The 27,101-nt window shown below is 50.7% G+C and overlaps 1 protein-coding gene and 1 long non-coding RNA gene across 2 annotated transcripts; one reads left to right on the top strand and one right to left on the bottom strand.

The window, feature by feature from the left end:
* Nucleotides 1-7,480: 7,480 nt before the first annotated feature.
* LOC309832149 lies at nucleotides 7,481-26,764 on the top strand. The gene is made up of 4 exons (XR_014297672.1): nucleotides 7,481-7,735; nucleotides 22,821-22,912; nucleotides 24,821-24,919; nucleotides 25,359-26,764. It is a non-coding gene; the product is annotated as an uncharacterized lncRNA (long non-coding RNA).
* LOC309832148 (cytochrome c oxidase subunit 7C, mitochondrial-like) lies at nucleotides 19,130-19,952 on the bottom strand. The gene has a single exon (XM_082669762.1). The coding sequence runs from the start codon at nucleotides 19,390-19,392 to the stop codon at nucleotides 19,201-19,203; it is 192 nt and encodes a 63-aa protein (XP_082525888.1). The 5' UTR covers nucleotides 19,393-19,952; the 3' UTR covers nucleotides 19,130-19,200.
* Nucleotides 26,765-27,101: the final 337 nt, after the last annotated feature.

The raw sequence follows: 27,101 nt of genomic DNA, 5'->3' as shown, positions 1-27,101 counted from the left end.
TCAGCTCTGATTGGAAAAAGAAAGCATTTTAGGTCAAGAGGCAAAAACTCAAATACATACATGGCCAGGTAGGTGACCTAAGTGAATCTAGCCAGGCAGCGATCTCGGTTTGGATACTTTATTCTACAAGGAACAGGAATTCCCTGGCTCAAACTGGCTTAAACAATAAGATAATTTATTATGCATTTCTCAGGAAGTCTAGAAGTAGGGTAGGTTTCTGGATTAGTTGTTTGAGCAGTTCCATCAGGCCACCAGAGACACGTGTTCCTTCCATCTCTCTTTTCTGCCATCACTGTGTTGGTTTCACCACAAGACTGGTCCCCAAATGGCTGCTGCTGTTCTAGGCATCATATCCAAATCCATCTTGTCTCATTGGTTGGGATTGTATCACATGACCATTCTCCAACCAATGACAGAAAGTTTCCCCTGAGCCAAATGGCTGAGCTGGGGAGAGGCGAGGAAGAACAATGGGAAGAACAGAACTTCCATGACCAAGTGGAGAACGCATGTAGGGCAGCCACTTGAAACAGAGATGCTGCTGCTTATAAGCTTCTGTGTTCTCCTCTTCCTCCTGGGCCCTGAGCTAGGCACCACATTTCACAGCCCCCTTGGGTCCCTGTTGGGCCTCATGACTGGTTCTCACCAATGTGGGACACTTCCCAGCTGATACAGTTAAAAGCTGGTCTGCTTTCCCACTACCTCCTTCACCATCCTCCAGCTCAATGTAGAAAGAATGAATCCCTCGAAGATGTCAGAGCCATGAAGTGGAAGACATCTGTTTCCCTAAATAATGTGTGGACACCCCCACCCCCCACTTCTTGGACTGTGATATTGTAATAAGGAAGAAACTGTATTCTATTACAAGTTAATCACTAAAGGGATGTTGTCTACAAGCTTAAATTATACATAATGGCCCATCTCTGGGAACTCTGCATCTCAGGTAACAAGCATTAAGCTAAAATACCTTTGTTTAGCTCACATGAAACATCCTGACCAGGCCCACCTGTCAATGACTACGGGAAGGAAGAAATTAACATATCCCCTCCAGAGGCTGACTGGAACCAGGAAATGTTTGACTTTACTCCCTCCCCTTTTACTATAAAAGAAGCCTGAACCCTAACTCAGGCAAGATGGTTCTTTGGGACATAAGTCTGCCATCTTCTTACACTGCCGGCTTTCCAAATGAAGTCGCTATTTCTTGCCCCGACGATTCGTCTTTCGATTTACTGGCCTGTCAGTGAGCAGTACGAGCTTAGACTTGGTAACAATATGAGCAAGAAATGAATTTGTATTGTGGTGAGCCACTGAAACCTTGGGGATGTTTGTTATAGCAGCTAGCCTTCACTGACTAATATATCCTGTTATCCACTGTTCTGCTCCAACCAACTGTTGCTCTGCAGGAAGACAGGCCCATGGCTGCCAAGTCTTTTTTTTTTTTTTGATGGGTGGGATTGTGTTTCTGTCTAACTGGTTGTTTAGCCTGAGGCTTCCGACACTGGAGTTTGTAGGCTGTTGGGTAGAGCTGGGTCTTGGTGCTGAAATGAGGACCTCCGGGAGACCTCACTCTGATAAATATTCCTTGGGGTCTGAGGTTCTCTGTTAGTCCAGTGGTTCGGACTCAGAGCCCCCACCAAAGGAGCTTTGGCCTGACCCCCGGCGGCTCGCTTGGGGGTTCCTCCCATCTCCTTGGGCGTCGATGTCCCCCACCAGTATCCGGCAGGCACCCTAGTTGTGGGGAGATGTGAACTCCACATCTTCCTGAGCCACCATCTTGACTCCACCACCTGCCAAATCTTTTGATCACCTGATTTTCTTAAAAGACACCAGAAGTCTGGATTATTTAAATATGAAATTTCCTGATTTAAAAACGTTGGCCACCAAGTCAAATTTATTTTTATTATTTTAAAGCCTCTGTAGGCCAAATGAAACACATCTGTGGGCCCTGCTCAGTCTGTGGATTGCCAGTTGCAACCTCTCATAAAAAAAATCTCCAAATCCAACAGCATTTATTTTAAAGTTGGTATTGGTCTGAGAGGTGGTGATGGGTCCACAGTCATGTGGGTTCCAGAGAAGAATTCTATGCTGATGGAGATGTTGATCAACTCTTTCATTTCCACCTGGGCTGGATGTGGAGCATTCTACTAGTTTCGTGACACAATTTGGCCACCCTGTTGAAATTCCAAGAAGCCAACTCTCAGCTGAGTTGGCCCACCCATCCAGACCCTGGTGCTTCTTCCACTTTGGTTTCCCTGGGCTGAGGGGTGAGGATGAAACTGATGCTAGGGACACCAACCACATCTTAAAGGAGAAGCCCTCACATTTGTAAATCTATTCCTACATCCCAGGCATGGCCGGTTCAAGACCCCCATTGAACAGCTAATGATAATCCCTACAATTTATTGAGCACTTGCTATGTGCCAGACCCGGACAAGCACTTCATGCAAATCATGAAATTTAATGCTTTTAACATCCCCATTATTGTCAGTGAGGAAACAAATTCAGGAGGACTGAGGATTCCGGGGTCATGACCCCCTTAGCAGGTGAGGACCTTGTTCCCAGCCCACCAGGAACCACAGACCCCTTGGTCTCACCAATGGCAGTCTGTCTTTCTGTCTACTCAGGACCTGGAGTTCTTCGCCTCCTGGCCTCCTGGGAAATGACATCCCAGGCTCACGACCTCTCTTCCAGTACTTTCCCTTCCTTCTTATTCATGTTCTAAAAAATCTTTAATTTGCCCGACCATGTGCCAGACAAGGCAGGGTAGCAAGGCTACAGGTCCTGAGCGAGTAGGTTGCCCCCGTGTTTTTTCGTTTCGTAAAGAAACACAAGGCTCCAGGCCCACAGGGACTTGTGGCTCTGGGTGGCCTTAAGAAAACCCAGGTAGGCCAGGGGCTGTCTCCACCTGACATCACAGAGCCCGAGGGGCAGGGCCATGGAAACTGCTTTCCCTTTCATCCTCTTTGCTCCCAGTTCCTGTTGTTCCCTACGGGGCACAGGTACCACTGTGGCAGGTGGGCAGGGCCAGATGAAAGGCCCTGGAGTTGCGCCTGCCACTCAGCACGCTGCTGAGGGTCCGAGGCCAGGGTGGGATGAGGGTGGGGCAGCCTCTGGCTTTCAGGGAGATTTGGACCTAACTTGTAAGGACCACTGGGCCTAAGTCCTGGTGTTCAGGAAGATTTTTTAGGCTAGATTCTTAACATTATCTCCACAAGATATCACAAGGGTGGTCACAGCCACCTCCTGATGGGGTTGAGGGAGGAACACAACCATGACGCCACTTCAGACTCATGTCCCACGAACCTCGGTGGATGCACATCAGAAATTATTTTCCATAAATCCTGATTCTGTCCCATGTCTAGCATAACTACATTGCTATGATTGCATTCCTGTTTGTGTGTACCTGTTTTTTAAGTCCACATCTGTTTGATGCAAATGTTTAAAACCTATTGTACAATAATTTTTATATGCTTGCTTTGGAAGTTTTTCATTTTTGATATTCCAGGAGTCTTGGGAGACGGCAGTGACTGGGCATTTCTCCCTCCTGTACACCCTGAGGAAAACCTACAGAGAGGCAGGGTGAAGCCTGCTCTCTCTCTCTCTCTCTTTCTCTCTCGGCCTGGGAGCCAGGAGTCCAGGCCTTTCTGGAAGGCTCCCTCTTCCTGGTGTGGCCTCCCTGCACTTCTGGCCTAGGCCTTGGCATCCTCCCTGGGCCAGAAACCTGGGTGCGGGTGGGGCTCCTTCCTGGGAGAAGGCCAGAGTGGGCCTCTGGGGCTTCCGGCCGAGGAGCGGGTTGTTTTCCGGAGTCTGGCAGCGCTTCCGGTACTTAACTGGATTTCAGGCCCGCCACTAGCTTGAGTCATGGGAAGCTGAGCCAGAATGGGCAAGGGCAGGCCTCAAAGGGATCGGGGCATCTTTTAAAGTGCAAGGTAAAGGCAGGGGCCTCGCTGCCTTTGGTGGGACCTTGCCCATGGGCCCGCCTTCTGCATCCAGCTCTTAGGGTCTGAACTGGGGGTGATAAGGTGAGCTTCCAGAATCCTGGGGCTCAGCACACAGATGTGGGCGGGGGCGTCCTACAGGACCTTGAACCAGGCTACTGTGGCTCCAGGGAGCTACTTCAGCTCCCCAGAAGGGCCGGCTTTGCACGTGCTACACCTGAGGCCTGGACTCCACCCCTCTGGCTGGCCCAGTTTTTTTCCTCTTTCCAGTCTCAGCGCAGACATCCCCTCCTCCAGGTAGTAACACAGAGCACAACCAACCATCTGGTGAATGTACTCAGAGGCCCTTCTCGATCAAATGTTAAGATTCTAAGAGAAATCCAGTTCTCAATTTTGAACTACATATGAATTTGGCAAACTGGTTTCCTCCCGCGAAAATGAGAGCAAAAAGAGAAGAAATCTGAAATGTAACTCGGAAGCTGCAGGAAGATCAGAGCAAAGAGAAAAAGAAGCATAGGGACACTTACTCAACAGAAACATCTTTAGACGAAGGTACAGAACAATATGTCAGCAGGATCTCAGAGTGACCATTTCTGATGTCTGTCAGGATTGCATTCAGAAACTGAGGGATTTTCTACTTTGGGTATAGACGGTAAAGAACTGAAACGCCCCCCTATTTAGACTGATTTGGAAATGTTAGTGTTTGTATAAAAGTCATATCAGTTGGGCTTCCCTGGTGGCGCAGTGGTTGAGCGTCCGCCTGCCGATGCAGGGGACACGGTTCGTGCCCCGGTCCGGGAAGATCCCACATGCCGTGGAGCGACTGGGCCCATGAGCCATGGCCGCTGAGCCTGCGTGTCTGGAGCCTGTGCTCCATAACGGGAGGGGCCACAACAGTGAGAGGCCCCGCACCGCAAAAAAAAAAAAAAAAAAAAGTCATATCAATTAAAGCAACAGTACTCCAATAAAAATTTTAAAAATAAATAAGTCATATAATTAATTTCCAATGGAGTATGTATTTAAGTAAATGTCTAAATATGTTAATGAGGCCAATTTTTCCAGCAATATTTTTTTCCACTTCTTAGGAAGCTTTTGTTATGCATGTTCTGTCAATATACTTAAAACTGCAGCTTCTAAACACGAAATAAAAAGAAAATATTTACAAGACAAACAAATTTTTTGATTGCCAAATTCTCCTACATGGACTTTGTCTCATTTAATCCCCCTACAAGTCCTATAAGGCGGGTATTATAACTCCTGTTTTACAGATGAGGAAACTGAGGCCCAGAGAGGCTAAACCAGGCCCAGGGACTTGCATCCAGTCCTGGCAGGGGGCAAGAAGTGGGAGGGGACGCAAAGCCTCTCTCTGGCTCTACCCCACAAGAGGGGACTGACCCAGAGGACAACGCAGACTTGACGGAGGCAGCCCTGAGTGGGACAGTAGGGAGGCCCAGGAGGGACGTGCCGGCCCAGCCTCAGTCTCTCATGGTGCCCTGACCCCAGGCAGCTGGGCTCCAGCACTCATGCCCTGGACCACGAGGGCAGCATGGTAATCCCCTGCTGACGTGGGTCTCTCCCTGAGAGGATGAGTTCCAGAGGGCAGCGCCTGTCCTGTTTGCCGCTGTGGCCCCAGCATCAGCAGAGGGCAAGCAAGCATTGGTTCAATGAACAGCCGACCTCTACGCCTCAGTCTTCCTGTCTGGCTGCCGTGAGGTAATGCGGTGAGGTCGGTAAGACAGTATATTCCATGTGCTTGGCACACAGTAGGTCCTCAGGAGGAAATGGGGATTGATGATTATCAGTGATCAGTCCTCTGCCTCAAGAGGGGTCTGACCTAGCCCCCCTTTTTCTCACTGCCCCTCCAAGCTGCTATTGGAGAAACCATCCCCTGGGGGTCCCCCAGCCCAGAGTGAGCCCAGAGGGCCCCACCGCAGACTTCCTTGCCTCCCCGTGAGCACAGCCCTCCAGACTTCTGGAATTGGGATCCAACGAGAGAGAAGGGACATGAGCCACAAGGCCAGTGGGTCAAAGTCCAGGGCAGTGGCTGCAAGCCAGGAACACCCCCCCCTCCCCCCCGCCCCCGAGGGAGGTGGGGGCAGGGTAGGACTGCAGCTGAGGCAGGAGGAGAGGAGGGGGCTGTGTGGCTCACTTCCTCTGACTGGGGCCCCCGGGACCCCCCCTGATGGCATGAGGAGCGCCCACTGGGTTGGGTTGGGTGATGTGTTTTCTGAGTGTGACACCCGTCGGCCAACAGAGGACAGCAAATACATTTTTTATGATCCTGGGAGGCTCATTCCAGTCACGTTTACTTGAAAAGAGGCTGGGCAGTCGAAGGGGACAAGTCATGTCTCAGTTATGTGGATCCTCTTTGGGCAAGAGGGGACACTTGTGGGATGATGTGGGGTTCTGGGAAAGGGATGCGGGGCTGGGGGGCAGATTTCAGGAAGGGGGCGGGCTGTAGGGGGTTCTCCCTTACTGTTGGAACCTCATGTACTTTATGGAGGGGGAGGAGCTTATGGGAGGAACGGGTGTCAGCACAAGAGGCCAGATCTTTGCCAGGTGGAGAGGGTATCCTCATGCCCCAGCCCCCAATTTCCAGCCTATCTCCCAGAGCCTGGGACCATGAAAGCAGCAACAGAGGGACTTTGGAATGGGGAAGGGGAAGCACAACTTTATGTTTTGGCCTTAAGGTGGGTTGGTATTTTGGGGAGTTCTTGGGAACAGAGTATGTCCATCCAATTTCAGACCCGGGGCTTCTGAGGGACTCCAGTCATCCCAGAGGAGGTTAGGGGCCGCCAAGGGGTGAGCGGCCAGGTGTGGAAGCCAGACTTGGTGCAGCTCCAACTTCTACTGTTTGTTCATAGCGGGTAGGGAGGAGTGAGAAAAATCGGAGGAAGGGCTAAAAGCGCCGGCTGGCACTGTCACTGAGTGTTCCGAAAGTGGGGTGGCGGATCTGGGGGCGAGTCAGAATCTTAAGTAGATGCGTCCCCATTCAGACACCCCCGGCTGAGGGATCCCTGGAGCGCATGTGGAGGAATCCTGTCCGCCCCCCAGGAGGGAGGCCCAGCCTAGGCTCCCTCATCCGGGCCACCGGGGTATTGGAAGTGGGGAATCTCCCCTCTTCCCCGTCCCCGCCCCACCCCCCCGAGTTTGGAGAACCCCAGGCTCTGCCCCCATAGGTCGAGGCTGACGTCGCCGCCGCATTTCTAGGAATGCCCCTATCCGCTGACTATATTTGGCGAGGGTTTCTAGGAAGCCCCCCCGCCCCCGCCCCGCCCGGCCCCGCCCGGCCCCGCCGCAGCCCCCGCCCCGGGCAGGCGGTCGCGCTTGTCTTCCAGGCTCTCACCCTCTCTCCCCGCCCGGGGAGGAGCCGCCCCGCCGCTAGGGCCGCCGCTGCCGCCTCCCCAGCGCGGCCAACCCCGGGCCGGCCCAGCCCCCGCCCCGGGCCGGCCATAGGGCGTGGGGGGGTGGGGAGCGGGGGAGGGTGGGGGCCGGGCCGGTGGGGGGGGCGGGGGCGCGGCTTTGTGGCGGCAGCGGACCTTGGAGGCCGGGTGCAGCCCCGTCGGCTCCGCGCTCTCGGCAGAAAAGGCTTTTATACGCCCCCTGCCCATCACTTGGATCTGATCTGAGTAAGGGGGGGATTTTTTTCTGGAAGTACCCCCCCAACCACGGTGAAGGATTTGAGGCTGGGCTCCAATCGAGGAGGAGGCTGGGCGCCCCCCACCCCGCGCACGCCTCCCGGGAGCCCTGGAAGGCGCAGCCCCGGGGGGCCCCCTGCACCCCCAGAGGAGGCAGCGGCGGTGAGTCTCCCCCTTTTTCCTGCAAGGCACTCCTCCCCCGGGCCAGGGGGCCGCGGCAGGTGGGTGCCCAGGCCCCCAGGACAGAAGGGGGTGCGGGGTGGCTGCCTGGGGGGTGGGTGGCGACACGAGCCGGGAGGGAGGTGGCGGCGGGGGGGAAACGCGCGGCTCTCCCGGGACCCGGCGCTAGACGCTTGCCTGGGATGGAAGCCGCCGCCGCTGCCGACCCCGAGGCAGCGGGATTGGGCTCCCTCCCCCCTCACCCCTCCCTGGCTCCCGAGAGGGGCGTGTTAGGCGTGGAGGTGGGATGGGGGCGAGGCAGCCCCCCACCTCCCTAATGCCGGGGCTTGGAAATTAACGAGGCGGGTTGAAAGCCTACCACCCCGCCCCCACCCCGGAAAGCCGGTTCGGGAAACTGACTCGCTGCGTGACCCCGATATCAGTGCCGCGCGGAGAGCAGGCCGCCCTGCTCGCGCGTCCGCGCCCGCCGCACCTCGTCGTCACTCCACGTGCGCCTGGGCCGCGCTGGCACGGGCAGGGGGGCCAGCGCCAGCCTCCGGGGGCTGGGCCCTGGGGACGTCCGGAAAAGCCGGGAGCACAGTCCCCAGAGAGTTACCACCTCCCCGAAGTAAAGTTGGCTGCCCCCTCCCTCCGAGGAGTAGGCGGCCATAGCACGTTGGCTGTAGCTTTCGCTGGACAGGAGTTAATAAAATTTTTTTAAAAATCTAGGTTCCGGGGTGCGGATCGGGGTGTCAGGGCCCGAGACCACACCAAGTTGCTCTGGCAAAAGTTAGGAGAAAAAAAGGAAAAGGCATTTTTGATTTGGGGCTGGGGCTGTGTGGCGTTTCTGGTTTCTCCTGCTTCCAAGCCCCACCGTGGGGAGCTTTGGAATGTGCCGCTCAGATCCTCTGAGGACACATCCATATTTATAATTTATTTTTAGGAGAAGTTGTGAAAAAGGGAGGGGGTTTAAAATGGGGAGAAAAGGTGTGTGTATCGGGGTGGCCTTTCCAGAACCCAGAGGCTAATTGAGCTATTAAGATGGAAATCACTTCCTCCAGTCTGGGCAAGCTGCAAATTTGACTTTAATAAGACAATTAAGGGCACAAATAACTAAACTTTAGCTGGATTTGGGAAGGGGTGGGGGTGGGGCACTGCAGGAGGCCCCTCAGGCACTCCTTTTGCGCTCCCCTAAGGGCCATTTTGGACGCTCAGCGTCTTCCCTGGGAAGATGTCAGGCCCAGCTATGGGTCTGGGGGCAAGGGAGGGAAAAAATACCCCCATGGGGCAGGCAAATACGCCCTCCGTCCCCACCATGCAACTCTGGCTTTTGGATGAGATGAACTGTCATCCCATCGTTCCTGCAGGAAAACCCAGTAATGATTCCTTTAATTATCCAGGATTCTCCAAAATCCTGCCTCAAAGGCAGCCTGCCCCAGTGCTGTGAGCTGAGAAGGGGGACACCCTTCTGGAGGAAGGAGGTTTTGGAGGCTGTGGTCCCAGAATCGGGGTTTTGAGGGCGAGATGAGTTTATGTTTTATCCAACTGGCCCACAAAGTCCCGCTTTTGGGGTCATTATAAACGGCGAGGGATTCAGGCCCCAGCAGTCCCTGGAGGAAGGGGGCAGAGAGCTAGCTGCACTCCGAAGGTCGGTCAGAGGAAAGCAGGGAGGTTTGCTTCTTTTGGTAAAACTGAAAAGCCGTCTGGGGGATATTCTTATATATGTGTGTGTATGTGTTCTCAGTCTGTTGAACCTGCTGTTTTCAAGGGCCTTTCTTTGGGAGGCCAAGAAGGTATGAGAAGGCAAAAGTACTTCCCCCCACCCCGCCCCCCAGTGGTTTAATGAGATGTTTTAAACAGGATTTTAAGGGAATGAGTGACACATGGGTTGTGTCAAACCATTTGACACCCTCAAAAATCAAACATCACTGACATCGTGAATTGCAGTTACATTAGATTTGCTTGCTTGCTCCCACGTGGAATCGCAGTATTTCTCTGCAATTCTTTGCTACGCTGATCTTAGTCATTTTATAAGAAACGCTGGATAATCTGTTGTCAGGGAATTCTCTAAGGCAAGGGTGGCGGAGGTACAAATGCCCCTCCCATTAACCTTATTAAGTTCTGTTAATTTACACACACACACACACCCCTACCCTCCAGTTGTAACCTATATAGACATCCACATACCTTAAGTTTATTTATTTGCAAACCTGGATTTCAATCAAGTGTTCACGGCAGGGCATAGAGAAAAGTGAGCTGTACCTGAAAAACTCTGGAACACCAAGTCCCTGATAGAAGATTCGTGTTGAATAGACATGGCACATAGACACATTGGTGACATTCGTGTTCCCGGGGCCTTGGCAAAAAACAGTTCTTTACTTTTCAGAGTTCTTTCCCTTTGTTATGGGACACGATGAAACAGCACAATTTTCAGGAGTCCACAATCCCAGCGTGGCTGGGCGATGGGAAATTGTCACGTTGTGAATTGCTGAATCGTCACCCCCATCGTAGCGCCAGAGAGCTGACTGTCAGGTCCTATTTGCTTTGCTAAATAAGGACATCTCACCAAATTAGCCTCTAATGATACTTCTACAAATAGGGTGTTTTACGTGAATTAACGAGACCGGAACGCCAAATGTCGCACCAAGATACTGAGCTATAATCGTGGCGATGAAGCAGCATGTTAAAATTGCTGAATTGTCAAGTGTGGAAAATCAGAATTTAGTGCTGAATGTGAACCGGGGGCTGCTTTAATTCGAGCATTCGAAACAGCACAGCCCCTGCTTACACTCGGCCCTCTGCAAGGGTGCATGTAATTATGAATACATTTAGCAAACTCCCCCTGCCTCTGAGTCTGGAAACAGGCAGAGTTGTACGGTGAAGAGATTGTAAGTCACTACTTTGCAGTGAGAAGTGGTCACTAATTCAGCAAAGAATCACAGCTTCTTTTCATATTCTGACCACTGCTCCCCCTCACCCCCCGACCCTAACCAATAAGAAAAAATAAAAGCTCAGCAGTGGAACTGCTGAATACATTTTGGCTTTTCTCCTTTTGCCCCTCTGTGTGAAATTTCACGAAGCAGTTGCTACTTTTCCCTCCAAGGAAGTGTGGATGTATTTCGAAAGAAAAAAAGAAAAGCAAATTTGAATGTCAGTCTTAGCAATACACAGTCCATAGCCGACTCTCACAGGGAAAAAAATGTTTCAACAGAAAGAATATGGAATAGCTGGGGGGGTAAAATATTTAGGAGAGGGGCTGCAATGAAACTCCTACTTCCTTGAAAATAAAACATGCGTTTCTGACCCAAACCAGTGAAAGTTGGAAAAGTCCCTAAGGGAGCACTCCCTCTATTTCTTGCTGCCCAGCCTCCCACCCACTTATATTAAGAGCAGAAAGAAGATTCTCGCCAGATAAACTTACAACTACCTTATAGAAGAGAAGCTCAGCCTCTTGTAATTGTGATATTGTAAATACAGCTATTTTAGGCATGAGGATAGAAATGGGTCTGATGAAAGTGAGGGCAAACTTGGTCCTTAGAACCGCTTGCCAGAAAGGGCATACCCAAACAAAATAATCCACTTTCTTTCTTGCCCAGCATCCCAAACTTGGGAAAATGTATCCCAAACTTGGGAAAATATAAAGTCCTTTTTGCTTCTTATATTTGGAACAAGGTGAAAGTAAACACTGAAGAAAAACACCTACGCGAACGTGTTATAAAACGATCACAGACTTGAGGCCTAGTAGCCATGCAGGCTTTTCAGGCAAAAGGGTACATGTTGAAGAGAGTTTGGAAGGAGGGGACTTCGGGGTCCCTGTCACCCCAAGCCCCCCACATCTCCTCGGAGTCTCTTTCCAAAGCACCCAGTCCTCAGAGGCTGCTCTCCCAGCGTCCTCCATTGTAGGGGGGCGTGTGTAGATATTTACAAAGCTTTCAAGTTTCCGATTTTATATCATCTTCCTTATATAAAACATTCAAGTTGAAGGGACCACAAAGCAAACTCCTTTCTCAGTGTCTCCGGAAAGGCTGCACCACTAGCATGAAAGGGAAGCACACCAAGAAAATGAAAACTGATGTTGGTGTCCCAAGAAAGCCATTGTCAAAAGGGACTGAGAAGAGGGAGGCAAATTTAGCCTTTGCTGGAGGATTTGGCCCAGGCGGGGAAAGGAGCCTTACGGTAGCTGTGCAGTGTGGTGTGAAAGTTTTCTGAGAGACGTGCAGAAAACCAGGCTCTCTTGTTGGAATCATGCGTGAGATCAGTGCCCGGGTCTCTTGGCATCTCTGCCCAAAACAGCCTGGACCGCTGCCAGCCCAGGCCTGAACGTGGCCTTGGAGCCACCACCAGAGCCCAAACAAGCCCCAGACAGGTGCTGGGGGAAGGGGGTCTCTCCTCCTGGGGCCCTCAGGGCCCACAGCATTTCTCGGCTAAAAGCAGGGAGCGGGGTGTGGGGGGGTGTTAGGCTCCTGAGAGCAGCCTCCCCAGAGACTCTTGACTGTCCCGGTTACCACGTGGCCTCCGGTGAGGGCAGAACCCAACTTTGCTAAGACCAGGCTAGCAGGTTCCAGAGCAGAGCTGTGCTTTTGCAGCCCGGGCTGAAGCTCTCTCTGCCCTCCAGCAACAGGGCTGCGATCCTGCCGTTTGGGGTGGGCCGAGGGGATGTGGCAGGGGGCCAGCCACAGAGCAGGGACACATCTAAGCTACCGTGCAGTCTACCCCCTGCAGGTGTGTGTGTTCCCCTGCCTTCTCCAGCCAGCGGCCTCCTGTCCACCTGGGGAGCTGAGCCCTCTTCTTTCAATCAGGGTGCAAGGAAAACCCGGGCCAGGGGGGTCAGGGCTGCAGCCTGGAAGTGGGGGAGAAGCCTTTGGCAGGCCATCAGAGCGCCTGGAGGGAAGGCCAGGGAGGTGGATGAGGGGACCTACATCTAAGCCACCCTGGGGGCCGGCAGAGAGAGAACTGTGTGGGCATTCCGGAATAAGACATGCAGGAGACAAGCCCGCTCAGCCTTGGCACCGGGACGCAGCCTCTGGGGGAGGTTGCACCCAGCCTGGAGTCAGCCAAGCCCACGGGCCTCCCGTTTGGCCTCAGTAACTGGACTCTAGGCCACCAAAAGGCCCCATGGGTTCCTGATTGTATCTTCGAGTGGCATTAAAAGGTCCAGACCAGGCACTCGTAGGCCAGGCCATATTTAGCCTCAGGTTCACCCGGAGAATATTTTAGGTGCTGCTTGAAAGGCGAGATCTAGGCCTGGTTGCCGGCGGTCACATGGCAAGTGTAGAATCGCCCCCTCGCAGGTCTGGCCGAGGTGGCCGGGTGCTCACCGCCACAGACGCCCAGAGTCCCTGCCAGAGCTCCGGGGCCACGCGACAGGTGCCGAGGAGCCAGCGAGCGCCCAGGTCGCGGGTTCTGTGTTGGGAAGGCTTTTTGCCCCGTTTTTCACTCTGATGGCGATAAGGCCGCTTCCATTCACAGAACTCACAGAGGCTGTTTTCAGCCCCTCTCTTCCGCGATGGCCCAGTGTGATATGCCAGCTTGCTGAGTGAGCGCCGCCTCCTCGGGTGTCAGCAGCAGCAGAGGTGTTAACCCTTTCAAGGCGGGCGGGGGGGGGGGTGCTGGCTGGCTTGGGGGAGGGCCTTGTCTGCAGAGACCTTGAAGGCCACAAACCCTGGGGAGCCCCTGCCCTTGACTCCTTAATCAGTCGTTAGCGGCTGGACCTGAGAGTCGGCACCCTGGACCTTAGCTGTGATTTTCCCCCTTTGGCCCCATCAGTGATAACCACCAGGCTCCCCGACCCAAGCTCTCGCCCTTCACTTGTTCATACAGCCCTGGAAACAGCTGCTTGCTTTACAGGTATTTTCATCCGGGTTTCCAAGTTGATAACGTTCCCACATTCCAGAGGAAGGAGGAGGGATTGAAGGGTCTGTGATTCACTTGGGTTACTAACGAGGGTTTGGAATAATCATTCGGGGTCTTGGGGAGATGGCACTGGCTCTTGAGAGTCACCTGGCCTTAGGGACTCATCCTCACCACCTGCTCTGGGTTCCAGATCCTGGTTTTTCTGGGCACAGAGGAGGCGCATCTATATTGAAGCCACTGTGTGGAGACACATTTAGCCAATTATCAGCCTTTCGGGAGCCTGGGTGGAGCCACCGCCTGTGCACCAGGAAAGCGTCGGCTTGTTTAAAGTTTGCTCTAACTTTGTACATTTTTTCCTTTTTAGTTTTGGCTCTTGGAGTTCCGAGAGCCACCACTTCCTGCCCAGCTGGTTCATTACCGCAGGGAAAATGAGGGACTTTTGGGGGCAGATGTGTTTCCATTCCGCTATCATAATGCCCCTAAAAATCCTTATTGCTCTTGCAGTATTCCTCGGGGGTCCCTGGGCCAGCTGTGGCAGCTGAGTTTCTCCAGCAACTAAAAGAAGAGACAAAGATGTTCCCCCAAACCTCCCCTTCTGGTCCCTGGTAGAGCTCCCCTCCACAGTGCTCAGAACTGGTGCACCATGAAAAATGAAAAGATGCCATCCGCAGACACCAGTTCCTAAACGTGCTCTTTGCCCTCCAGGGGCCGAATGTTGGAGCTCAGGCTTGGGAAACAGGGCAGCTGAGGCTGCTGTCAGCGTTTGCTCTGGGGGTTCATGGTGGGGGAGGTGGGGAAAGTGGGGAAGAAACAAGTGTTACCTGTTTGACAAGGCGATTCACATTCAGCCTGGGCCTTCCGGCAGGGCCTCTGGGATCCTCACCTCGGCAGGGGCTCTGGACAGTCCTGATTGGCTCACCAGCTCCCTGAGTCAGACCACTTCCCCACCCTCTGCCTCCGTTTCCTTCTCTGGCAAGGGAGGGGCAACACCCCATGCTCTGTTCTGAAAGGGTTCTCACCTGTACCTAGAGTGTTATCATGAGTTCAAGTGACAGACAAGCTCAGAAGGTGCTTTGAAAGTGGTGACGCCAAAGCATGAAACATGGAAGCTGTCAGTGCTGATACTTACTAATACACGCTTCATATGCTAAGACAGCTCGGACAGGAGCAGAGACTACAGCCCAGCAGTAAGCACAGGTTTCTAGAATCATGGAATCGGGCAGCCCCAGCCCTGCGACTCTTTCGCAGTGTCACCCCCAGGCAAGTGACTCAACCTCTCTGGGCCTCCATTTCCTCACGTAGGAAACCTATGTTTTGGAATAGAAGTTTCCCAAGTCTGATATGCACATGATTTTAAGTGGTACCTGGCTAGAGACGTAAATTATTCTAACAGGTATTTCTCTGTACAGCAGATTTCTACTTATGGCAAGCAGTTGGCTTTCAGTTTAGGGTAGGGGTAGAAGGGCTCTTTTTTACATCAATTTATGCAAGATAAAGAGGGTGAGTTGCTTGAAAGAAAAATATTAAGCAAAGGAGAGTACGGGTGGCCTGAGGATGGGGCAGAACTCAAGATGATACTTTCTAAAGTGTCAAAGTCTACCTCTTTTTTTTTTTTTTTTGTCCGCGTGGCATGGCTTTTGGGATCTTAGTTCCCCGACCAGGGATTGAACCCAGCCCTCGGCAGTGAGACGTGGAGTCCTAACCACTGGATAGCCAGGGAATTCCCCATAGTCCACCTCTTAAGAATTCTTGTTTGTCTTAGGGATTTTCTGCACCCATGGAGTTGGTGTGGGGAGGGGTAGGTTGCCAATTCCAATCTGCAGGGGGCTCGACCTGTGATAACCTGGGGGTCACGTGTCTTCTCCCCCCACAAACTCCTGCCCTGCTCGCCAACACCAGTGAGACCCCTTGGATCTCTGCCCCTATGCCCACCCATAGCTCTGATTTGTCTTTTATTTTAAGATCCTGCTGCCCCAGCACCCTCCTTCCTGGCCGAGGCACCTCTTTGAGCCTCAGTTTTCTCAGTGAAATGGGGAGAATAATTAACCCCCTGTCTCAGAGCAGTGTGACGATCAGGGGTTAATGGGACTCAATTGAGCAGCTATGATGGTTCACACACAGGGCACGGCTCAGAAGGCAGTGGGCACCGGAGGCCCTGGGATGGGCAGGGGGCACAGCGGCACCCTTGGCCTGGAGGGGTATTCCTTGGACAGGCCACCCGGTGCCAGGCCTGGGCATCAGCTCCCCACCCACCCCCTGGGATGGGGAAACAGCAAGCACTGGGTCCCAGCCAGCAGGGGCGGGCTCTGGTTTCACTTTCTGCTGTGTCATGGGGTGGGGGGTGGCATCAGGGCCCAGCTGGCCAGCTGGGGCAGGCACCGAGAGGCTGGCAGACAGCTGTGGCCCAGCTGCCAGAGCACAACCCGTGCCCTCACCCTGCAGCCTGCCAGGATGGGGGCTGGGCCCTAGGGCACCCCTTTAATGCCTCTCACCCCCCTTGCCTTGCACAGTGAGAGGACCCCAAGTGAGAAAAGCCAGGAGAGGATGAAATGGTTCCTCTAGCCACGAGATCGCCCCCAAACAAGTTCTTAAGGCCGCAGTCTTGAGGTTCTGGGAACTGCGGCTGTTGATTCTGGATCAGAGCGCTCTGGCGGGATGCCTGCTTCCCACCTGCCTTCACTGGTGCATGTCTATTGAGGGCCTACTGTGTGCTCAGCACAGTGCCAGGTGCCAGAGGTAGAGCAGGAAGCAAGACAGTGTCTGCCCTCATGGGGCTCCAAGTTGAGTCGCAGGGCACAGACAAAAGAGCAAGTAAGCAGAGAAAAAGGGACTTCCCTGGTGGCGCAGTGGTAAGAATCCACCTGCCAACGCAGGGGACAGGGGTTCAATCCCTGGTCTGGGAAGATCCCACATGCCACGGAGCAACTGAGCCTGTGCGTCACAACTACTGAGCCCACGTGCCAGAACTACTGAGCCTGCGCACCTAGAGCCTGTGCTCCGCAACGAGAGAAGCCACAGCAATGAGAAGCCCGTGCATCACAACGAAGAGTAGCCCCCGCTCACCGCAACTAGAGAAAGCCCACTTGCAGCAACAAAGACCCAACGCAGCCAGAAAATTAATTAATTAATTTTTTAAAAGAGAGAGAAAGAATCCCATCTTATGGGGACAGTTCCACACTGTACGCTTTGTGGTAGCATCTCAGAGAAGGTACGTGCATACATGCGTGTGTATGCAAGTGTGCGTGTCAGGGATGTGTCAACTCCTGGGACACGTAGTCGGTTGAGAACACAGACCCAGGGACCAGATGTCCCATGTTTGAATCTAGATTTTTCCACTGACTGGTGTGAGATCACAGGCAAGTTCCCTCTTCTTTTTGGGCCTCAATTTCCCCATCTCTACATGATAGGGTTGTAATGAGGAAGAAATGAACATCCGTAAAGAACTTAAGACAGTGTCTGGCATCAACCATCTGCTGTCTAAGTCTTAGCTATTATCTAAGAAACATAAATGTGCGCTCTTCTCATAGGATGAAACGCAGCCGTCACTGCAGGCTGAGAACAGCAGTGATGTTGCGGAGCCTGCCCTCCCTGCTCAGCGCTGTACCTGCCTCATCTCACTTACTAGCCACAACCAGACCTCACATTGGCCTTAGCGTCTCTGTTCACATGAGGAAATGGAGGCTCAGACAGGTGAAGAGATGTGTCTGATGGTACCCAGCTGGAAAGCAGTTTGACCCCAGGCACAGGGCCAGCTTCACAGCATGGGCCCTGCATAGTTCAGTGCTCTGCTGTTGTCATCCTGAAATTTTGAATAATTTTCGAACAAGGTGCCCACGTTTTCATTTAGCAAATTACAGAGCCAGTCCTGCCCAGATCTGACCTACTCCAAAGCTGGCCCTCTTAACTCCTACCACCCATCTATCATACAGCTGGCCCAGAGTGGTTTTCCAATTCATTGGTACAGTGTTTAGTGTGGGACTGAAATCCTGGGGATAATACAGGACTTATTATGGGGCCAAATTGCCCAGATGCCTATTTGATTGTCGCCCCCATCAGAAGGAAGGGGGGCAGTTGCCAAGGGCAGGGGGTGAATCATTCATTGCTGTATCCCTAGGGCCTGGCATGTATTAGCTACTCAGTTAATTGCTGTGAAACAAAGCGAATGGATGGGAGGCTGCCGTATCTCCCGAACTAAACCCGATTTAAATAACACCGTCCAGGAAACCAGGTCATCAGTGGTGGCTACCCTCAGCTGGCTTCTGGACAATCCCCTGAAGGGTGTGGAGACAAAGGTCTCTTCCCTCCCCTGGCTGCAAACCCGGGCCGCAAACCTGCATGCCAATACCTCGTAGCAGATTACTGTTTAAACAGGTTCTGGTGGGGACCTCAGAGGCAACACAAGTATTTAAAGACATGCAGGCCTGGGTTCCTGAGCACCTGTTATTGGGGAAGATGCCGAGCTCAGCCAAAAAAGTACTTGCGTTCTGGGCAGGTTCAAGTCCCAGCTGAGGATCAGGGGGTACAGTTTCCTGGACTGCTAAATGAGAGAGTTTGGATTTGGGGGTTAAGGGTCCTCTTCTCCTCTGAAATTAGAGTTTTCTACACTCTCAGTTCCAAATTTGCTCCCCCAAAAAACTTAACGTAGCTTTACTGAGAAGCAAAGAATCCTCTCAAAAGCCTTTAAGATATTTATAACAATAATATTTATAACAATAATAAACGTGTTTTTGGCCAACTGTTTTCACAGGCTTGAGCTCCATCACTTCACATAATTACCATATGAAGTAGGAGTTACTGCCCTCATTTTCTAACCACCAACATATATTGAGTGTTTTATATGAAGTGTAAGCACTTTACACATATGAAGTCATTTTCATTGCACAAGCAACATATAAGGGAGGCACTGTTACTGCCTCTGGTTTCCTGATGAGGAAACAAGCTTAAAGAGAGGAACTGACTTGTCCAAGGTCACACACCCAGCATGTGATGAGCTGGAGTTCAAGCCTGGATCTTCCATGTCACGGGTCAGCAAACCTTTTCTGGAAAGGGCCAGATACTAAGTATTTTTAGACTTTGCAGACCATACAGTCCCTGTCACAGCTACTCCACTCTGCTGTTGTAACAAGAAGCCAACCAGAGACATTAAGTCAATGAATGGATGTGGCTGTGTGTTCCAATAAAACTTTATTTACAAAATCAGGAAGTGGGCTGATTTTGGCCCATAGGCTATAGTTTGCCCACCCTGTTCCAGACCCCAAAACCTGCAAGAACCTGGCCCTGGCAACGATCTTCCTCACCCTCTCTCCCCACCTGTGAGGTGGCTGAGTTACGTTTCAGAACAGAGACCAGTGGGGCTTGGGAGAAGTTGAGTTGGCCCCTCTTTCCTTGGGATTATGAAGCTCTTGGAATTTACAACTACTAGGACTTGTTAGTGACTGCCATGATAGATCACCACGGGGACTTTAAAATCGTAATTTTAATAGCTGTCAAGTGAGTAACTTTTTTATGCCATAAGTTTATTTACAGACATATCTAGGATGCTGAGTTCAAGAGTTTGATCCTTTTTCAGAGAGACTGCACACTTTAAATGCTCCTCTTTCTATCTGTCTCATGGATTATTTTTTAAGCAGTTGGTGTCTTACTATATAGAAAGGTGCAGCAAATCCAGACCCAAAGTACAAAGTCATCACAGCTAGTAACCGCCACTTGTTTTCCACTGAAAATGGTAAATTCTTCCCCGGACCCTCCTCACAGTGGCTCCTACGGACCACAGAGGTTGTGAACCTCCGGATGCTTTGTCGCAACATAGCGCTGTTGGAAGCCCTGCGAAAAGCTCACAAACCGAAGGCAGAAGAAATGGAGGCAGCACACCTCGTGCTCCTTTCCTCACGACCTTGTTCCCCTGCGTGCAAGGACTGAAAGGGAAGTGAGTAACTTAAAGAGCACAGTGTTTAGGAAAACACCTCTACGGGGCACTTTGGCTGTGGAAGGAACTTCTCTTTGGGGAAGGCACTTCTCTGTAGTTGGTGGCAATGGCAAAAGAATGAAAAATGTCTTAAGGCAGAAGAAGGTAACAGGAAGGGGAGATGGAAAGTTGTGTGTGTGTGTGTGCACACGCACACGCGTGCAGAGAGAGGGTGGAGGAGGGAGAGATTTCCCAAAGGCAGGAGGCTGGAGCCTAAGGATTCTTGGCGGGAGAAGGGGGTCAGGGGGGAGGACATGACTTTCTCCCCCAACAGTTTTATTGAGATATAATTCATTTACCATGTAATTCACCCATTTCAAGGGCACAACTCAATGGCTTTGAGTATATTCACAGAGTTGTGCGACCATCATCACAATCAATTTTAAAACAGTTCTATGCCCTCAGAAAGAAACCCCCATACCCTTTAACAGTCACCCCCCACCCCAATCTTCCAGTCCCTCCCCCAGCCCCCACCCCTAAACAATCACTAATCTACTTTCTGTCTCTGTAGATTTGCCTGTTCTGCATATTTCCTACCAATGGAATCATACAGTATGTGATCCTTTGTTACCGATCTTTCACTCAGCATTTGTGTCCTCAAGCTTCATCCATGCTGGGCTTCCCTAGTGGCACAGTGGTTAAGAATCTGCCTGACAATGTAGGGGACATGGGTTTGAGCCCTGGTCCGGGAAGATCCCACGTGCCGTGGAGCAACTAAGCCTGTCACCACAGCTACTGAGCTTGCACTGTAGAGCCAGCGAGCCACAACTACTGAGCCCGCACGTCACAACTACTGAAGCCCACGCACCTAGAGCCTGTGCTCCGCAACAAGAGAAGCCACCGCAAGGAAGAGTAGCCCCCGCTCGCCACAACTAGAAAAAGCCCGCACTCAGCAACAGAGACCCAATGCAGCCAAAAATAAATACATTTTTAAAAAAATTTTTAGAAAGGTTCATCCATGCTGTAGCCCATATCAGAACTTCATTCCTTTTTATGACAGATAACATCCATATTTTATTTATCCAGTTGTCAGTTGATAGACATTTGGCAGTTATGCATAATTCAGCTATGAATATTCATGTGTTTTTGTGTGGACGTATGTTTTCATTTCTTTGGAGTAATATATCTAGAGTAGAATTGCTGGGTCATACGGCAACTCCATTTTAACATTTTGAGGACCTGCCGGAGGCACATCATATAGTGCCTTTTTCAACTTTGTATTATGGAAGTTTCCTACCATACTGAAAATAAGAAAGCACCCTGCACCCATCATCCAGGTTCAACAACGATCAACCTTTTGCCAGTCTTGTTTCACCTGCCTTCCCTCCACCATTGTTCCCCACTGAGTAGTTTGAAGCCAGTTCATACACTGCACTTTATGCCGTTAACTTGGCTGAGAGGTCAACATTTCCTTTCATCCCAAACCTTCAGGCCAAGTCTCCTATACCCATATCCTTGTGTGGATGGAATTTGGGGACAGTGGAGGAATTGGGGCATAGTCTAGAGTGAGTCAGTGTGGGGTGGGAAAGGAATGCTCCTGAGTGAAGCAAGTCTAGCTACAGGATTTGCAAAATGAAAATGTGGAGCCGTTTGTTCAGAAATTACTAAGAAGTTCAAGATGACAACAGTAAAACATCAAACTTAACGTAGACCCTGTACAACAGCACAAGTCATGCGCCCATGAGGCCAGCAAAAGGGCGCCCGAGCAGAACTGAGAACTGATTGATTGGCTGCAGGAATTTTGAGCTTTGGGTGCCTAGGAGAGACACGAGCATCCCTCACCCCCCATCTCTGGAAAGGAGAGTTGGGTCTCTCATGGCATGTGGGACAGCGTTTAAGTCCGTTCCATTGGAATCTCCAAAAATAAGATGACCCCAGCTGACATGTGGGTTATAAGTACTTTTTAAAAAATAGCCATTTGTCTTAAGCCTTCTTCCCTAAGAACCTGCGGTTGTTTTATTTGGCCACACCAGTTTGTCCTGGACTCGGAGTGTACCGTGATATCACGGCAAATGACAGGGCTGCAGGACAGAGGCCTGCTGGTGAGCAACCAATCCAGAGCAGTAGCAGACCAGGGATACCCACTAGAGGCAGGTGGCCATGGTAGACACTGGCAACCATCATGGCACCCAATCCCTCCCAGCTCAGAGAGAGCTCCATTATCCTTCTCAAAGGACAGCCTCCACCAAGCAAATGAACCTTATTTCTCATGCTTATCTACACTCTCAACCCAAGAATTCACCTAGAGATTCAGAGCCTGCAGTTTGTGTTGGGATGACACTGCAAGGTTGCACTAAGACTAACGAAACCTTGTCATGAAGGGGAACCAACACGACTGAGAAGGAGGGAGAGAGTGGAAGAGAGGGACTCACTGAAGAGAGCAGATAAGGACCTTGCAGCGCCTCCTGTCTCTGTGGCATGTTCAATGAATGAGTGAACATTCATTCATTCGTTCAATTATTTGAGGACTTATACATAAGAGACTGAGTACCAGGCATGAGTAATATAGTAGTCAACACGACAGACACAGTTCCTACCCGTAGGGGCAGGAGAGGCAATCATAAACCAAAGAGGAAGAGAACATTTTACATTTGATTAAAATAATATAACAACGGCAAAAAAAAAAACCAACAACAGGTCTGAGTAAATTCGGCTGGCAGCTTTGGGGTTTATAGACAGTGGATCTTAAAGCAAAGCCCAACACAGGATTTTGGCAATTCTCAGCAGAGTGAATGTGGAAGCAGCACAACCAGGAGAAGGCTCTGGAGGAGGTAGACGGCTCAGGGTTTTATTTTTGTTTTTTCACCTGCCAGCACTTTCTCCCCCCAGCTTCCGTTAACGGACACGATGTCCAGTGGGAATATGGCCAAAGATGGTCGCTTACAGCACCCAAGCCTCAGCTATAGTAATTGGTCCAGGCATAGACACGTGACTCAAATACAACCAATCACAGCAGCCCACTTCTGAGCTGGGCTGCAGTGATTGGTCCAGGTGTGGTCATGTGACCCAAGCAGGGCCAATCCAGGATTACCCTAACTACAGCTGGTGAGAAGCCTGCTTTTCCCAGCCCCTCTCCAGCCTCCAGAGCTATCTGTGACCACAGAGACTGAGGCCAGTATGGAGGAAGGGAGAAATGAGGATTGGGATGGGAGTATGGGGCGGAGAGAGAGACTGGCGCTGCGTTCTGTCCCTGGATCCAAGAGCAACTCAGCCTCTTTTGTTCTTCATCATAGCTACCTGAGTAATGAATCTCCCGTCTTCCTCAATCAGATCAGCTCTGGTTTCCGTATGGTCCGAAGCATCCCATTTCAGGACTTGGGAACTGTTTTTCCCTCTTCACGGATTGTGTGAATCTAAAAGGGGTAGGTTATCCTCAGAGCTCATTCTCCCCTAAGTTTGCCTGCTGTCCTTGGGAATGAGAGATTCCCCAGACACATCTCCATGCTCCCCCGCTCCAATTAATCTACCACTGAATCAGAGCTAAACACTTATTCTTGGACTTCAAGTCCTGCCCTCTTCCTGCTTGCTTGCTTCTCTCCGACCTCATTCCCAACATACACCCACCTCCCCTTCCCACCCTGCTCTCCACCAAGGATGGAGCCTGCAGCTTGCCGTGGCCTCTGCTCCAATGCCCACCACATTATATTTGCGACGATTTACTTATGACTGTTACCCCCCATGACCTTGAGCCTGGGGACCTGCGTCTCACTCATCTTTGCACCCCCAGCAGCTGGCACACAGCAGGTGGGCAGCAAATGCGGGAGGGAGGGAGGGAAAGGAGGAGGAGGGAAGAAAGGGTCACTCCCTCCTACTGAGTCTGGTCAACAGATGGATCACTCAGAGGGTCAAGTTCTATACTTGTTTCCTTCGCCAGATACTCTTCCCTCAGGTGGACACACAGCTTGTGCTCCCAACCCCTTCAGGCTTCTACTTCAGTGTCACCTGGGAACTGCATTCTCCCAGTTCCCTTCTTGACCCCTGCCCCTCTTCCATGCTTTCTTGTTCTCTTTCTTGTTCCCTTCCACCACCATCAGTCTTTCTCCATGTTCTATTTATTTTATCTCCTCTCTCTCTCCCCCTCTCTCCCCCTCTCTCTCTCACTGAAATGTCAGCTCCAGGTGGGCAGCCATCTTTGATTTGTTCCCTGCTGTCTCCTCAGCACCTAGTAGATGCTCAATAAATATCTGTGGAATGAATGAATTCACCAAAAACCACAGTCTTGCCACATTTGTTTCTCCCTATGCACTTCATGTGTTTTACAGGTGTCAGGTGATGTATTAGGTTCCTAGGGCAGCCATAACAAATTACTACAAACCGAGTGGCTTAAAACTATAGAAATCTATTATTTCGAAGTTCTGGAGGCTAGAAGTCCAAACTCTGGTAGGGCTATACTCCTCCCAGGTGCTCCAGAGGAAAATCCATGCCTTGCCTCTTCCAGCTTCTGGTGGCTCCAGTGTTCCTTGACATGTGGCTGCATCACTCCAATCTCTGCTTCCATCTTCCTACGTTCTTCTGTCTGTCTGTCTCTGCTTCTCTCATACAAGGATGCATGTAACTGCATTTAGTGCCCATCTGAATAATCCAGGGTAAACTCCACCTCTCAAGACCCTTAACTTAATCACATCTTTTTCCATATAAGGAAACCTGTGAAGGTTCTGGGAGAGAAGTGGACATAGCTTTTCTCTCTCTGGGGATCGCCATTCAGTCCACTGTATGATTGGCATAAAGATCAGAAAAGGAAAGATTCCCACCACCACTCCATTGGCCTGACAGATACGTAATGAAAAAGAGTATTATTGTTGTATTACATTGCCCGGGTCAGAGGAAATAGGGGAAATAAAGGAGCCCCTTTACATTTTTTCTCTAACTCCAGTTTCACTTTTTAAATGTAACCACTGTATGCAGTCCACATAATCTTCATAAATTTTCTAACCATATTCGAGAGCATATACTTTTTTGGCTCCTAACATTAAGAAAATTGGAGGGGCTGGGCGTTATAATATATCCTGAAGACATGACAGCCCTCTGTCCCACCACAATCTTTCTAATGACTTCTAGCAATGCACCATACTTAACCTGTCCCCCACTGGCCAGCATTTCAGTTAACTCCAGGATTTTGCAGTTGTAACATACAGACTCTCTGGCATGTGTCCCAGTATCCTCATCAGATACATTCCTAGAAGTGGAATTTCTAGGTCAGAGGATATGTGCATTTTTAAATTTCTACAGCTATTGCCCAGTGCCCTTCACCAAGGTGGCATCATTCACAGGCCCATCAACAATGCACAAGTGAGGGTGTCTGTTTCCAGCACCCTCGCCCCCCTTGGCAAGGATGCAGCACGTCAGGAGGAAGCAAATCTCAAACTCAGGTAAGTGGACTTTCCATGTGGACCTGGGTGAGGGTGGACACGGCCTCCAAAGTTGTCCCTGTGGCTTTCTGAGGTGCTAAGCCACTCACAGTTCTCGTCTGGGTTTTATAAACAAAGGCAGAGTTTGGGGAGGTGGGCCAGAACCGTGCAGCGGATGCATTGTGCAACTCAGTATTTATTTCTTTAGTGCGGTCAGAACTTAAATATGGTCAAAACATATTCTTCTTTTAATTTACACAAACAAATATGTTCCCGGGCTGACACCTCCAGTGCCAAGTTTCTAGGGGAAATGAAATTCTACTGTGAGAGGATAAACCACTAGAGAGAAGATGAGGGTGGAAAAGTCGCCACCGTTTGCTTTGCACATCCGAACTGGGCTGCTGAGAGGTGTTTCAGAACTGGGCTCTTGCCTCTTGGTCTCTTTCTGTCTTTGCCGCAGATAAACTTGCCAGTAATTTCAGCGCATGAAACATGGAACGTGCCGAGGCCAGAGGATGGAAAACACTCCGGTTTTGATAAAAGGAGGTCTGCTCGCCTTGGAATCCTCCACCCTGCTAGTCAGCAGACGCAAAGATTTATCCAGAGAGGGGCTGATGAATTGAGAAAACAGAAATGAGGCCAATGTGAGTTGCCTTTCAAGAGCTGTGCTAATATAAAACCAAGCAACTTGAATTTGTTCCAAGAGGGGATTAAAGCAACATGTTATTTTGAGTGATTGCTTAATTTATTGAGCTGTGGCTAGATCTGTAATGAAATACAGCCCTTGCAACTGATAACCTCCTGCTGTAATTGAACTTCTACAATTAAGGAATATTTTCTGTGAGTTTCTCTGGAACAGCTCAGAATTTTTAGTCTGTGTGGTGGGGTGCTTTTGAGCACTCATTTTCCAGGCAAGCTTTTTTTTTTTTTTCTTTAAGGAGTGACAGGCTGATGTTAATAAGGAAAATAAGCAGCATTTTATTGAATGTCTTATGTGCACCAGGCACTTAATATACATTATCTCTAATCCTGACAACAGCCCAAGGAAGTCACTCTTATTTGTCCTTATTTTACAGAGATGAGGCTCCTCGATGTTAAGTAATTTTGCAGAGTGGCACTGTCCAAGATGGTAGCTACTAGCCACTTGTGGCTATTTCTGTGTAAGTTGTTAAAATTTTTTAAATCCAAAAATTCACTTCCTAGGTTGCAGTAATAACCCTATGGGGCTAGTGGCTACCACATTGGACGGTGCAGATATAGATTTTGATTACTGCAGAAGGTTCCACTGCTCTGTGCCATTCCAGGTATTTCACAGGTAGAAACTGGCAGTGCTAGGTTTCAATCCCAAGCTAATGGGCTTTGAAGGCAGAATCTGCTATACCCCTCATTTCCTTCTCTTCCTTTGGCTGAGAAGCAAGGACTAGAGTAGTGATTCTAAACCCTGGCTGCACATTAAAATTACCTGGACCGCTTTAAAAAACAGTAGTGATGTTAGGCTCCCAGGCCCAGAGATTCTGACTTAATTGTGATTGAGAGGGGTTTTTATAATTCCCCATGTGACTCAAGTGTGCAGCCAGGATTAAGAGCAGTTAGATGAGAGGATCCACACACAGGATGGTGGGAGGAGCTGGTTCGTCTGCCATGAGAATGTGGTCCCTTGTGGGTCCTGACATGGGCTTCTCTCAGAGCCACTTCTAAGCCTCCAAATCAGAGGCCTCGGGTTCATTTCTGAGGGAAAGGCTTAAGTGCTTTCTCATATGCTTCCTGCTTGGCGGGAGACACAAAGGGGAGCTCTGCTTTTAGAAACAGGCTTTGTCACACTGTCATGGAAGAAAGGAGATGCGGATGTAAGATCACAGAGATGAAGTGAAGAACCTGGAGTCCCCAGTTTGAATGGGAAGCATCAGTATTTTGCCTTACAAAATAAAGCACGTGTTTCCTACCCCTGTCCACTGAAAAGGTTAGAAATAATGGGCAATTCACTAACAGTGAGCACTCCCAGCACCCACGTTGTGGTCTCTAAACACCACTTCCAACTAGAAGTGCTCTCTGCAGGTTCTGTGGAGATAGGGCTGATTCGAGGTCTGAGGCAGAGATATGCAAGATGAGCCTGGAACACCTTATCATCCAAGTAGCTCAGAAGCTGTTATGGGGACATATCAAAAAGGAGGCGGGAAGACAACGTGAAGAGGCTCCCACTGGC

This window comes from Grampus griseus (assembly GCF_964374135.1).
Source record: "Grampus griseus genome assembly, chromosome: 14".
In the NCBI taxonomy this organism is placed as follows: Eukaryota; Metazoa; Chordata; class Mammalia; order Artiodactyla; family Delphinidae; genus Grampus; species Grampus griseus.
Note: the sequence above shows the minus strand (reverse complement) of the source record. Positions and strands in the feature narration are given on the sequence as shown.